At 36.9% G+C, this 15,392-nt stretch overlaps 1 protein-coding gene across 1 annotated transcript in view; it reads right to left on the bottom strand.

Annotated features, from left to right (window-relative positions):
- Positions 1–503: 503 nt before the first annotated feature.
- The window catches only part of man1a1 (mannosidase, alpha, class 1A, member 1), a 217,086-nt gene continuing 202,197 nt past the window's right edge, over positions 504–15,392 (bottom strand). The window contains exons 8-12 of the mRNA XM_007899660.2: positions 9,643–9,758; positions 8,269–8,488; positions 5,015–5,187; positions 3,567–3,682; positions 504–1,641 (exon numbers count right to left, since the gene is read on the bottom strand). Coding sequence (XP_007897851.1) covers positions 1,515–1,641; positions 3,567–3,682; positions 5,015–5,187; positions 8,269–8,488; positions 9,643–9,758 — 752 coding nt within the window. The 3' untranslated portion in view covers positions 504–1,514. The remainder of the gene's footprint in view (positions 1,642–3,566; positions 3,683–5,014; positions 5,188–8,268; positions 8,489–9,642; positions 9,759–15,392) is intronic.

The raw sequence follows: 15,392 nt of genomic DNA, 5'->3' as shown, positions 1-15,392 counted from the left end.
TATGCTTGGGTAAGCAGCTTGGGTGGAGTAATACAGACACTAGAATTGGCTTTAAATTTTCTAATCTTTGGTGAAGGGGAACAATCAGCTACGTTATTTGTCATTTGATTCCTATCTCGTGACTCCTGGTGAAAAGTACACACGGGTGAATGGTATACTTTCATATCTAATATTAATTGTCAGCATTTTTGCTGTTGTGGTGAATTTGGATGGAATTCAGTGATAACATGGATTAATGCCTACTATACACTGAACTGAAACTGTCGAAACATATTTGACTTACAATGACTCATTGCTCATCCTTTATATCTGGACCTTATTTTTTATATAGAATGGATCAGGGAAGGAATGTACAAATTCTCCACAAGAACTAATGTAATCACAGAATGTTTAAACAAGCAGATTTTCTCAAGCACACACGCACACACACGTGTTAATAGAACCAAGAAATGTCAACTGATCCTAGACAAATTGTAGAAGAGTAATTAACTTGAATCCTCATAAACCAGCTATTGTGTCTTTATTGAAATCTTACTGGAATATTAAATGTAAGAACAGAAAACAATTAAAGATCCTTCCAAGAATGGTTCAGAATTACACATTAGTTAAAATACCAATCCTTTAGTTTATGCCTCTTTTCCCATACATTTTTATATTCATCACTTTAGAAAATGTACATAAAAATAGCATCTTATTTTTGAAGTAGACACAACTGAACAATTTACAACAGTAGAGACCCATGTATTTTATATAAAGGGAATGTTCTAATCGGCAGAAGAATCACACAAAAAGATATCAAGTGTAAAAATAAATCATAAAAATACAGAAGAATTGAAATCAATTCACATTTGAATACCTGACTTGTTTGAGAAGATTGAATTGTGATACAAACTTCCTTCTTCAAGTGCAATATTTGTCTTTCATGCTTAATCAATATTATTCAATCCGATTAATTTGGAATTCCAGCTATATACCAGAGTCATCTTATACTATATTTTTCACTTCTTGCATCTTCAGACCTCAGGACAAAAATATTTACTCAAAATAAAATACTGATGCTTTTTCGTGCATTTGATATTTTCAAATGGGTATTAAGTATGGAAATAAGAAATCGAAATATGAAACCATTTAAGGTATTAAGCTCTCAATTTACCACCATTGTAAAAATTAACCCCAAAATAAAGCCCGTCACCATTTTTTTCTTAATATGTGGCTCAGCGACAAAGAAAAGCACAAAGATATTTTCCAGGTGAATATCGCTGGGTATTCAATTAGTTATGGCTTTTTTTTTTGCAACATGGCAAAAATTGCAGATCAAAAGCAGACATCTCCTCACAGAGGAGGTAAACTCTGTTGCGGTCCATCTTCTGCAGTCTCATACTAATTGAATGGCAGCATGCATGTTGCATATTAAAATTTCTTTTTTTGTTATTTTATAGCGCACACATTTTTAATTAAAAGGGTGAATATTTAGATCAATATCGTTCAGAAGTCCCCAAAACATCTGCCCTTCTTTACTCTGCTTGCTTCTGAATAGGCTTGTCGTCTTTGGGGATGACTGGGAATGGGTGGGCTTCAGTGTTGAAGATCCATTGGTCCATGGGAAGCAGATCGTCTTCAGAGAAGAGCACATAAAGATACCTGCAGGCAAGTGACAAATCTTAACAATAAGTAAAACTGATTAAAGTAAAGGGTTAGTTGTCTTATCTTTCATGTGCAGCACTTTTTACGTTTTTTAATGTTATCCAACTTGTGGATTTCTCCACAGTTCCCTAAAATACTGATTCACATGCAGACAGCAGTGGTCAGCTGTTCAGTTGTGTTGTGGCATAAAATGAGATCCTGAAATCTTTATCATGCGAAATGCTTGTGATCTGCTTCACTCTGGTTTTGAAGTGTGATGGCAGAATGGAAGCCCTTCTCTCTCTTACTTAGGAAGCCAGAAAAGCTGATGTCTTATATCTAGCTGCTGGGGAAAACCAGTAGTTGACATGACAAAAATAATCAGCTGCTGCTGTAGAAGAAGTTTAGATACCCAAAAAAGTGATCCTTGTAATAGCTTGACATGTTTTTCATGTTTTCTAACTTTATCCTTTTCTGTCAAACGTGTCATTGTCAGATGCAATAAAAAAAATTCCAATTGAAAACACTAATCTGTCATATTCCGTCAGAAAACAGAAATGAAATCTAGAAGCAAACAATGTTCTGAAAGAGATCCCTGAAACATTGGATGGAATTTATTATTAGTATAGTATAATTTCTAACGTAAACGAGAAGACACAGATATGTAAATTTCATTCACATAGACTGAAAATTTAATTGCAAGATTTGCAAAAAGCTTTTTCTTTGACGTTTTCAAAATTATAATGATTTCTACATTAATTTTAAACTTTTCTTCAATCTTGAAATGTTATACCCAATCTACACTTTAGTTTTCATTTTAGTAATCCGTCACACAGCTACAGGAGAGCAACATTAACATTCGGCTTTATGGCACTGCACAGAGCGAAACTACTGGTAAAGCTCAGTAACCCTGTAGATATTTTAATTTAGTTTTGTTATACTGTTGCAGATATTACTTATTGCTTTTCTTATAGAGGCAGTAGGATATAGGACTTTCAATATTTCTACGAAAACAGGAATTCCAATAAATCTTTTGAACCAGCTGAGGTTGTTACTATTACTAATTATTATTATTATTAGTTTTGCAGTAAAAGCCCAATAAGGGTCCATAAGCAGAGCTATATAACAAGCACAATCTCCATTCTGCATTCATTGCATACGTGCGTAGAAAGCCAAATGTCTTGAAGTCCACATTGCGCAGGAAATGCCACCAGTAAATAAATGTCAGGATCCATACCCCAACTGTGCAATAAGTAAACCCACATCATTATGAAGCTTGTTATTATTATATAATATTAATATGTTAGAATTCATAATCCATTGCAATATTTGCCAGAAGTTTTTTCTTTGATCTTTTTGAGAATTTGTTTTTACATTTCATTTCACTAATTTTATTTGATTATGATTTGAGGATACTTTAATGTTTGAGCAATTTACAAGAGAATAAAATAAGATTTCACTCATGCAAGTTGTGTTAATATGCTTAGCTATTAAACAAATTAGTTAAAATGCCCACGTGAGAATCTTGCTGCATACATTTATGAAAATGTAGTATTATAATTTTTTAAATTTCATAAGATACATATAAGCACATTTAATAGAACCTGCTTGCGATTGAACTCGTTTTTGGTACAAATGGCAAGCTTTCTCCTTCTTTTGCATGCAGTTCAAATAATTACTAGATATTTTACACAAGTTCACATTGTACAAATTCCATTGGAGTTTTATTCTTTCTAGTATGAATCTCTGAATATAATTAAGATGTATTTTGCTATTCAGAAATTCAGACTGCTTGTCTTTGAATATTGTACTTTTCCAAAACCAAAATACATCCTTCTTTTAGGTCTTTCTTGCATCTTCTAATTATCAGACAAGTGATTGATAATCAGATATTTTAATAGAATAGAAGCAATGGAGTTTTCTCCTCCAGTTATTTTACTTACTTTAGCGTCTCTGCCAGGAAAAAGCTCTGTTGCACGTCATCATAAACTGGTTGGGTGGCATAAACATCTTTAATCCCAGAAAACCCGGCATCTACTTTGCAGAACTTTTCCAATGCCTAATGTAGAAGCAAATAAATAATATTGGTAGCCTTTTTTTAAACAAATACCTTTATTACACCCATATAACTAAAAATGGAATCAGCACCCGTATCAAACTTGGGAGCTCATTTCCATTGGAAGACTTCTCATGTCATCAACATTAACATAGCTGAAGACTCACAAAGACCCAAAATCAAGTTGACATAATGAGGACAATGGACAGTGTTCATCTAAAAACAATCATCAATAGGAATAAAACATATCAATTGATGCTCCTATCTAAATTAGTGGTGATACAGAACAGAAAGCTTGCTTTTGATACTACTAAATATTATCAAATTAACACGAAGACTTCATTTAATCCCAAAGAAAGCTAACATTCTGGTATTAGGGAAAAAATGAAAACAGTGACATTTATTTTCAAAAATGTCATTAACTGAACAGAATATGTTGACGGGATTTGCAGTATTCGTCTTATTTGTTGTGTAAATCAAAACATTTATGCTGAAAATCAAATCTCATTGTATTGCAAGGATAAGGTTTGCAATATTAAATATTTTTATTTTTAATACTCACTCCTGTTTTAATCTTACATTATTCTACTTCCTAACACATACAATTAAAATTGTTGCATGGTAGATTGTTTTGTAGAGTTGATTAAAAATAGATTACTTTGCTAAATTCCCTTTGGTTAGTTGTTTCTTATTCTTAGATAATGAAGTGGGCTACTACAGAACAGAAGGCACAATTAATCCACATGTACCTCAATTACCAAGTTTACGAGGCAATAAATGGCTCTAGGAGGGCCAGAATATTCATCAGCATCCGTTATCACAGAGCAAATTCAGGCTGATCATTAATTTTTGCTTGTGTAGCTACTGCCATAAACCTGTGATTCTAGGCTATGTGGCAACTCTTAAATAGTTCATGATTAGCTGCACCTCATATATAATAACTAAGGAAGTCCAATATTTAACTAGTCACAGCATTTTCTGGAACAGCTTCAATGATTTCAATATTCTAGAGGCAGACAGACCCAAAAGGATGGATGTAAGTACAAGCCATCATCACACAGGATAACATTGTGACTGTTTCACAATTAACACAATATGCAAAGTAGGAGTGCAGATGTTACATCAGATTTAATGTTTAGAATGCCACAAAGGCTTGTTAACCTGAACTATAAAGACCGCTACAGAGCGCTAACTCAATTCTACATTTTGTTACCGAGCACGTCACACTGTACCAGCTCAGCTCCAAGGAGACCTCACTCCCATCCCAACTGATTCAGCACGTTCAAAATAGGAAAAAGCAAAAATGATAGTAGTATCCACATTCTACGCACATACCTGAACAGCTTCCCAACCCCACTCCCTGTATTTGGGGTCATGGGTAAACCTCCACAAGTACATGTACGTCTCAATGACTTCAGGTCGTAAAATGTAATATTTCTCGTTCTGTCTTGTTGCAATAGCTTCAACGCCTCCATCAAACCTGAAGGCCTCAGGACCTAGTTTTGTTGCTGTAAATGAAGGATATGCATAAGTTAATACAAATATCAAATATTTCTGTTCAGATTCTGATGTACCTCCAATTTAAACAATTAATTGCTTTAAACAGTTTGCCTTGCTTAACAAATCAGAGAAGATTCTTACCAAAATCTTCCCTTAGGAAAAAGCTTTAGTTTTAGCAAACTGAATTTGATGAGAATATAAAACATGAAAACCACTTTGGAAACAGGATCAACAGGAAACTGAATAAATTACTATGAACTAAAATGTTTTTGATTTAAAGATAAAGCCCTAACCGATAGGGTTATCCTCAGTAGACAAGCTTGCCACATAGTGTTCTCAAGGGCAGTTATGCAAGTTTAGCAGAATAAACTCTAGCAGAGCCACACCACACTCTTGGTGTCCCCAAAACATGGCTCTTACCAACCTGTGCCTAATATTTTCTGGAATTAGGTAAGCAGAGAGGTAGAGTGTGTGCATTCCATTCTTGAAACAGAGATATTTCCATGGGTACATATGTGGAACTCTTAGTCTGGATACTCTTAAGCATGTTAATGTCATGAGGTTTCTGTATGTCAGACATTCGGTGCACCAAATGTAACTAAATGGCTAAATGGTTCAATAGTTTACTCCTGTCTGAAGTTGTAACAGCAGTGGAGCCTTATTATAATGTAGAGTTTGGGCTCTGTAAAATCTCAGCTTGCGAATGCAGGTTTGACTGCACATGTATGCAGCACTCACTCCTTGCACGTTGGCTCGATCAAGCACTAGAAGTAAATATAATAATAATAATAATAATAATAATCCTTGCATTTGATATAGCGCTTTTCACGTCAGGAGGACGTCCCAAAGCGCTTCACAGAACACACTGTAAAGTGAATTGACTGTATATTTGTGGGCGAACGCGGCAGCCAATTGCGCACAGCAATGTCCCACAAACAGTCATGGGTTGAAACTGACCAATTTATTATTGTTTTTTNGGTTTTGGAGGGATTATTATTAGGCGGGTGGAGTAAGGAAACTTGCCCAAGGTTTCGCCCTGCCTGGAATTGAACTCAGGTCTCTCGCTTGCAAAGCGAGTGCTCAACCATTGAGCTACAGGACTCCAAATATAATCAACATCCGGATCATTAGGTCACCACCAACGTCACTTCCCGTTTTCTGCACATGCACAAAGGTAGGAAGTGATATTGGCGGCAACCTGTTGATCTGGATGTCAGCATTGTTTTTAATCAGGTCATTGAGGTTGTCTTCAACATCACCTCTGCTTTACACATTGTGTTCCAACAATGCAGCACATCTCCAACACTGCACTGGAATGTCAACCAAGAACAATACAAGTTCAAAGTCCCAATGTAGGGATAGAACCCACAAACTTCTGACTCAACAAAGTTGCTACCAGCTGAGTCACGTTTACACACAATAAAGCTCTAAACAGTGCGAAAACTAGGAATTAAAATAATACAAGATACTTTGCTGTAAAATGATGAAGTTCTCAAATAAATTCAACAATGCAAGGATTTATTATTGAGCACTATATACATGTAAATTTGTATTTTTTGTAAATACAAGTGTTTATAGACTTACAAACAATGTTTTGATAAGAAGTGACCAAAGAGGTAAAACATAATTGTGCTAAATTCAAACTGGAAATAGGGTTAGGAGTAGACGAGGGGATAGAAAATAGGCTTTGTGGGTCATCAACCTTTTACCATTTCATATTGTCCATTTCAGCTTTGAAAAAATAAACGATGATATTCTACCCTCTTGTAACTGAGAATTAGGTGGCTGAAGATCATTGCAGTAAAAGAACATCTTGTTCGATAAAGTAATCTGGATTGTTCAGTAGATTCTGCGACATGCAAAAAGTTCATTTCTCAATAATGCCAGCAGCACATTGCACCATACGTATTGTTCATTAATTGTGCAGTTATAAGAAGCCTACAACATTTAGAATAGTGCAGCTGTGATGTATCCCCGGAGATTAGAGGTCTTGCAGTATAATTAGACTCATTTCTAATTAGCATTGTCTGTATCTCTTTATCTTATCCTACATCATATGAAGAGAAGGGCTCCACCCTCCTACTTACACCTCTAACCTAGATAAGCTTGCTTATGGGTCGCTTTTGTATTACATCAATCACGTTAGAAGCTTTCCTATGAGTGATACATACGTTTTCTCGTACCAGGAATCTGCTAACCCTTCCGTAAAGCTACACTGAATACAGATAAATTCTATATGGTATTCTTGAATTCAATGTTTTTTTCATAATTTGGTTTCAAAGATCCCCTCAAAAACAATCTTGAAAAAGTCACTTAAGTCATCTTAGAACTGCTGGACCCTGAGACACTTTGCTCTTACAAGAGAGGGAGAGAGGAGTGATACTTCTCACTCCATGTGGCTACTGTGCGAGGAAATTTAAAACTAATATCTGACTTGGGTACTCCACAATTAGCTGATAGTTTCTATGGGAGGAAATTTAAAACTAATATCTGACTTGGGTACTCCACAATTAGCTGATAGTTTCTAAAATATTATTAAAGAGTCGTTTGCGACAGCCCATAAAACTGTTGATAGACCTTTGTGAAGTGGAGCCGGGATCAATCAAATACATTCATACTGAAAAGTGTGAACCCCATGTTCCACCTGGAGGAAAGGTTTCGCCCACAAATATACAGTCAATTCACTTTACAGTCTATTCTGTGAAGCGCTTTGAGACGTTGAGAAGACGTGAAAAGCGCTATATCAAATGCAAGGATTATTATTATATATATTATAAAGGTCCCTTTTACAACTCCCTTTAGCAGAGAATGGCATCTCTTATTTTTCAAAGTAGGGACCTCACTCAAAGGGATAAGTCTGTAAGGGTTTGGGGAGAACTCACTCACCGCTTGTATTTGAACCACCTTACACTAGGTTTGGGTGTGTGCCATGCTTGCATTGGTATCTAATTTGAGATATTTGCAAACTAATTGTCCAGCTTGCCAATGTAACAGCTGCTTAATTTGCGAGATGTTCACAAACTGGCAATCACAAAAGTCAATGTCACAAAACAAGTAAGTAAAACAGCCATTGAGAGAAGAAACCTTACCTGTGCGGTCGTAAGACTCATGACATGTCCGTGCAATTTCAGCTGCCAGTTCCATATGGTGACCGGTGTTTTCATTCGGTGCGCTGTCTGCACCAAGAGCGAACATTCCTCCAGTAAAACAGGTGAGATGTCCCATCTTATGTTCAAGCAATCCACCTTTCCACTCTGCAATGTATTTAAGGCCTCCATTGGACTTTCTGATCAAGTGGGTCTCTATAGCCTATGTGAAAAATACATTTTGCTTGAAATGTTTTCTGAAACCATCTAGTCTAGTGAAAATTTTAATTGTGATGAAAACTGAATTTAATATTCACTATTAAATTTATGGCTATCTGCTGTCTTATCGTATTTTAGCCAATTCAGGTTTCTTTGTTTTGGGTCTTGAAAAGATACTGCTCATCACCACACTTTACAGATATCACCAATCACAAACCCTATGGCAGAAAAGCTCTGTATGTATATGAATTGGATTCAGAACAGAATCTTTTTTCCAGCAAAACAAAAACATTGAAAAAAATCCATCCCTTGGATGTATTCAAGCCATTATTCAACACAGCTTTATCATTGCATTTAAAAAAAACTCTGAAAAATATTTAAAAACTACAAAATGCTAAAGTTATCCTTTGCACAAATAGAACACCACTTGAGCAACACCATCACATTTCAGCAACATTCCATGTGCTGCTTATACTTGTCGTTTAAATGTGTATCCCACAAGAGGGTGTGTATCTAGAACTGCAGCAGTAAAAACAATAAATAACAACATTTGTAAAGCCTGCTTTTCCCAGAAGTCTGAACCAATTCACATTAGTTAAATGCCAAATTATAATGTTCAAACCACCCACCACAGAATACTTAAATGCATGATACAAATAGACTTTGAAATCCCTAATAATAAGCAAACATTACAGTATATGTATTTATATTGAAATCTGCAGTTGATCATAATTCAAAATGATGCACAAACAACCGGTGTTTGACAAGCTAAATTTCATTACAGATCTTATTTATTACTTGGCCAGGTTTATACTTTATATTTTATCAAAATTACAGTATTTTGTCTTGTTTTATGAGAACGCTGTGCATGGCATCCTTTGTGGTGCTTGACAAAATTCATATATTGAGACAGATTGCAGTGCCATATCCTTCTGTAATAAACACGTTAGAAAAAAATCACTCTATGTGCAAACATCTTTGAAACAAGATAAATATTTACCAATCTAACAAGGGGTTTTATTTAATTTGTCTGCAACCACAAATATAATTCACAAATCAGCACTAAATAGTCCCTCTTCCCAGCACTTTTCTTAAGAAAGACACATGTGCATTTGTATAATCAACAGTCTAGGTGGATGATTAAAATTCCCCATTTACCTGAACTGCATCATAATACATTTTCTTGGCTTCTTCATCAGTCTTGTCTGACATCAACCATGCCTTGAGCAAATATTCATAAAAACTGTCTCCAAGTCCTCCAATGGATACGTGATCTGAAAGGACAGGTATGTAAACCAGAAAATTCCTTCAGATAGTCTAAATACGAGGGCTTCAGATAAAGCCATTCAACATGAATATAGATTATTATTATTATTATTATCACATTATTCACAATTCACACATTTATTAATGTCACAGTCTATGTTAGAAAATATGGTGTGAAATACAAGTACAATAAAATAGTTTATTCTTTGTGAAAAAGGCTCGATTGTGTACAAGTTAGTTAACTATCTTCACCCAACACAAAATTCACTTGTGACTGACATTTAGGGAACAGATTTAAAATCATGTTACCATTACACTGTTACTGCTGATGACAGCACTGCCTTCAACAGCTGCACTGTAATATAAATGAGACAGCCACAGCTGCTGTCTCCAGAGGTGATTACCACAGTGACCTGACCTGGGTATATATCCTGCCTCTGGGGGCAACAAGGTAAATGTTGGGATAGCAAGGTAAACGGTAGACTCCAATGCTGCTGGTTGACTGGCCTCCATGGGGCTAAACAGGTCAACAATACAGTTTTGTCAGGAATAGCCTGCAGGGATCTTCTTGAGAGAAACAACTTATGGTGTGTAACTTCCGAACAACTGTGTACACACGTCTGTGCATTGTTGTTTCCAACTCGCACATCACAACTGTTTCTTCTCCATTGTGAATTTTCCCCCAATTCTCTCCCCCATCCATAACGTAAAAGGGAAAGAATCCTTGCCCCAGCAGCATCAGACTGCTTTACAGAAAAAAAATTAAACACATTTGCTTTTTTCCCCTAGAGGTACAATCCTTTGATGTTGTTACTCCTTCTCCAGCAATTCAGCAAACCGAGTTGGAGCTACGTTACTGCACCATTACAGTCAGACCCCCCACTCCCCCACCCATTTCTATGAATGTGCTCCATAATCTATCGCCTCAAGTTATCTTGGGGGCAGGTATTGTTTCCATTAAGCTTCTGTTAACTCTGCAGCCAAAGCTTTAATGGGTAGTCCCAGTTGGACGAGCAGCGGGAAGCTTGATGGATAGTGCTTTCAATGGCAAGTTATGCGGTTTCAGCTGGTCCCCAAACCTTGCCTCTTGTGCCTAATATTCTCTGTAAGTAAGTAGAATACGGCCATCCACGGAGACAATGCACATTCATTTCCCAACATGGAGTTTCCATGTGTAGGTGTGTGGCATCGAACTCAGTCGGGTGTGGATACTGTTAAGATGGTGATACAAGTGTCCCACACCTGGCTGACCAAAAAAAAAGTGCCATAGGCAGTGAAGAAGCAAGAAACACCTGTATGGCCCTGGTGAGTGGGAAATTTCCTCTTCAAAATAAATCATATTTTACTTATATAGTACTTGTATACCAATTCTCTTTAACTTTAGAACTTAAATGAAGGAGAAATCATATTGACAAAATGCCATTTGATCCAACAAGTCCACGCCACCAACAACAACAAGATTACATTTGTATAGCGCCTTTCACGTTGGGAGGACGTACCAAGGCGCTGGACAGTGTACAGCATTTCAGACTCAGCAATATACACATAATATCCTCTATTGTGCACCTTACCACAATCAACTCATCCCATCAACAAACATTCTACATAGAAACTTGGCAATCCAAAAAGAAATCAAGCAAACACTTCAATATGTTTATCTTGTTCTAGATAGTTGCTAAAGAGTCCCCAGCTCAGGTGCAAATCCTGAACTGTCCAGGGCCTTGGGACATCCTCCCATTGTGAAAGGCACCATATAAAATATACATTTGTTATCCAGTCTTGTTTTGAAATAATTAATTGCTTATCTATGTGTCGGTTCCATATATTCACTATATGCACATGCAGAATAGGGCGAGGTGAGGAAGAGTGCTTTCTGTTCTTGCTCAAGGCTTGTTAATCTCAACCTTATTCCGTACTCAAAAGTTCAATAGCCTTGGCTACATTCACATCATCTTGCTCTTTTATACACCTGATCTGCTGATATATTTCTCCTCAATCTTCTTTCCCTTCTAAAGTTATTCAGTTGCTAATATTACATGTATTACAATAATACATAAAAATCATTTCTTCAAACCAATGTCTTTTGTTAACAAAAATATTTTTTGCCATAACAGATACAGTTTACATGGTTTAGGATTTGAGGCAGATTGGAATGTTTTATTAACTTCAGGCTACTTTTCATCAGCATAAGTTTGAAAGAATAGCAGAATTTCAATTAGAAAAAGCAATGATGCTATTTCTTAAGCTTTTACTTGAAGGGGTTGAGGATGGAAGGCAACACAATTATATCCGTTAATTCCTGTGGTTTGGTCTGAAACACCGCTGACCAGGCAAATTCACAGACGCACGCGCAAGCTACCTAGCACTGTCTTGAAGGTCGTGAGAGAAGGCAGTGTTACATTAGTGGCAGAAATTGTTCCCCATTATAGTAATAATTAGCATAATGGAAGATGTGAAAAAACACAAATTGCAATAATGGACTATTATGTGCAAGCCCCATTGACATCATGACAGATGTATTGTGCACTTATCTCTCCTTTTTAGCCTTTCATCTTCACCGCTGAGCTTGGAAAGGGAACGGTGGGAATGGATGAATGCCTTCCTCAGATGCCAGTGGTGCTCCTTAAATTGGCTTGTCAAGATCAAAAACGGGTTAATCCATTTCCTCCCCCAGATCTTTCCATGTCAGCAGCCAGCTGAGAATTGATGAAATCCCCCACATCTTATAAGCATTTAGGTGAAGAAACCTGACTCTCCTACTTCAGGTATCAATCAAGTCTTTTCAAGTCGCTTGATTTTTTAAAAAAAAATTTTAGTGTTTAAAAATGTCTTGGAATACCATGATAAGAACTTTGATTCACTGAAGGCAGGGCAATGATTTCTCTAGTTCTGTAAAAGGATGAGGGAAAAAGGGCAGGAAAATGGGATTAAATGAGCAGCTCCGTTCAGTGCACCAGCACAGTCAACAATGGGCTGTGCTGTAACTTCTTATAGTTCCAGCATAGCTTTGACGCGCTGAGCAACAAAGGATCAGGATACAGGCTTGCAACTAGGATTTTTCCCATATGGAGAATTCTCAATTCCCACATGACAAAAGAGGAAAACGGAGATCTTGTCCCTCTAAACTATGGTTGTGCACCTCCCCAGCAGTCAACTCTAGAGCATCTTTGTCACAGGCTTGAGCACACTTCTTCCCCACATGTCTTCTCGGCTGAGGTAAGACATGTGGGGAAGAGCTGTGCTCCAAATGAGAAACATTGGAATAAGGCCCCCCCCCTCCCCCCACTACCATTCCCTCCCCCTGAAGATAGTGTTGCTGAAATAGATTTTTTTTTAACGCTGCTCAATACATTACCAGTTAGCAAGCATAGGTGGCAACCTGAGCCACAGATTCTAAGATGTTAGCAATTGAATGCACGAGAGAAGGGAGGTCCTTAGATGTGTTTTATGACCTTTAGCTTTCCAAGAACAAATTACCATGAAAACCTTTGACATTTTCAATCGAAACAACTAACTGCACATTCATCTTCCGAGACACTCATCAATAATATCCTGTGCTATTATGTACTTTATTACAGGAGACAAAATTCTACAGGCACATTTCTGTAGCAAATCGCTGTCAGTCTGTTGTCAGATTAACCATGTTAAATGAATTCACACACAAAAAAAACGGGCAACATGCCAGCAAAGCTTTACCGAATTAGAGTTCTTCCTCAATGAGGGATAAAAGGTGATACTTGTGGAAAAGAGAGCATTACACATACATGCTGTTGTTTTCGTGTGGCAAAAGCTTCAAAAACAGCCAGAATTAATTATAGTGTTAGGAGTACAACATCCATTCTACAAAACATACTAAGTTGCTGGTATACAATTATAAATCAAACACTGTTCGACACTTCAAAGTATTTGAGATACTTAATTTAAAAAAAAGATCAGAATGCTCTGGAATGGCGAGTACTTCCTCCCCATGAGATTATTCAAGTGTATGAAAATCCAAATTTAAAAATCAATCTCGTGCAGATGGAATTTAATGACACAATTCCAGAAAATATAGAAAACTTGAAACGGTTTTGGGTAAAGCAAGAAACAAATGCTGTTTGAATGCACAAGCACCCAAACCGGTGCAGTCCAGTTGTAGCACTAATAGAATAATACTCATTTCCCAGAGGGGCTATAACAGATACTGCTCCAGACCTCAGGGCTGGCCAGGTGTCAAACCCACTCATTCAGTGTGTGGAGCATTTCTCTGTTGGACCACCTCACACGGGTGAGATATTTTACATCTGGTGGCAGAAAAGTACCAGAACAGATTACCTTCTCCACCAGCTCAGTTGGTAAGCACTTTCACCTCTGGGATTGAAGGTTCAAACCTCATGTCAGGACTTAAAATTATAGTCCTTGGACCACTGGAGTGCTGCATTGTTGGAGGTACCATCCTTTGATGAGGTGCCACCTGACTGTTCAGACAGACTAGAATTTAAAGATCCCGGGACAATATTTGACAATAAGAGAAGGGAGCTTCTCTCGGAGTTCTGGCCAATAATCCTCCATATTAACAGGACATTTTCTTTGTGGAACCTCACTGCACAGAAAATGGTTATTGTGTTCACAATAATTACTTTGAAGTACTTGCCAACATTTTAACAAATAAGGCACCATAAAAATGCAGGGATTCTTAATGTCTACCAGAAAAGGGAGACAGGACCTCAGTACAGCACTAGAACATGAATCGAGATTAAGAACACCAGCAGAGGCTAATGTCAAGGAACAAGCTGCTGTGTGTCTTTATCTTGATGCATGGCATTACTGCACTTTCACCAATTCTACTAAATAATTATTTTACAGACTACGTTTTTATTCCATGAGGAACATGTTAATATTAGAAACTATTGATACGCCCAATTCAACAATAACCATGTTATTTTGCACTAAGTTCATAAAGTTAAGTTTTTCAAATCAAATTTTTCCTCAGTCCTCATGCTGTCAAAACAGAGGTTATTCAGAAAGATTGGTTTAGTAGCAAGCTCATTCAGCCTCATTGGAGAAGATAACTGAATTTGAGGAGAAAAAGTGGATTCATATGACTGACAAGGTTTAAGAAACACTCAAGTTGCAGTTGGATTGATTTATAGCTACCAGCCAAACTCCTTCGCATTCACCATTGTTCACGTAACCGGTCCAAGCTATCCAATTTTTTTCCCACTAATATACTATTTACTTCACAGAGATTGCTTTATTTAGCTCTACTTCACAGCCACTCTTGTGGATGCCAACAGCCAGGCTGCTCCATTCATGAATGACTTGTGATTGTACTAAAAGGATTAATGACTGGAAGCTCATCAAAAGTCCGTCAAGTGATAATTAGCAACCATAGAAAATACAGCCATGAAACTGTAAATAACTGAAAGATGTTTTGATTTAGGAGTCTGTAATTTGTATACTAAGTAGGAGAAAAAAAGTGGCTGTTTGAAACTAATTAAGACCATGTACTTCAGTCCTATAATGTTAACAAGTGGATTGAGAATTCTGAAAAAAACAGCCTCAAGCAAGAGGGGTCTCCCAAGTGGCTCAGGGGATAAATGAAGATTATGGTGGTCGACTGAACCAGTAAATCGGGATAATCTCTTGTCCGTGCAGTTATT

Source organism: Callorhinchus milii, unplaced genomic scaffold (genome assembly GCF_018977255.1).
Source record: "Callorhinchus milii isolate IMCB2004 unplaced genomic scaffold, IMCB_Cmil_1.0 Scaffold3, whole genome shotgun sequence".
NCBI lineage: Eukaryota > Metazoa > Chordata > Chondrichthyes > Chimaeriformes > Callorhinchidae > Callorhinchus > Callorhinchus milii.
This window is presented reverse-complemented; position numbering and strand designations above follow the sequence as displayed.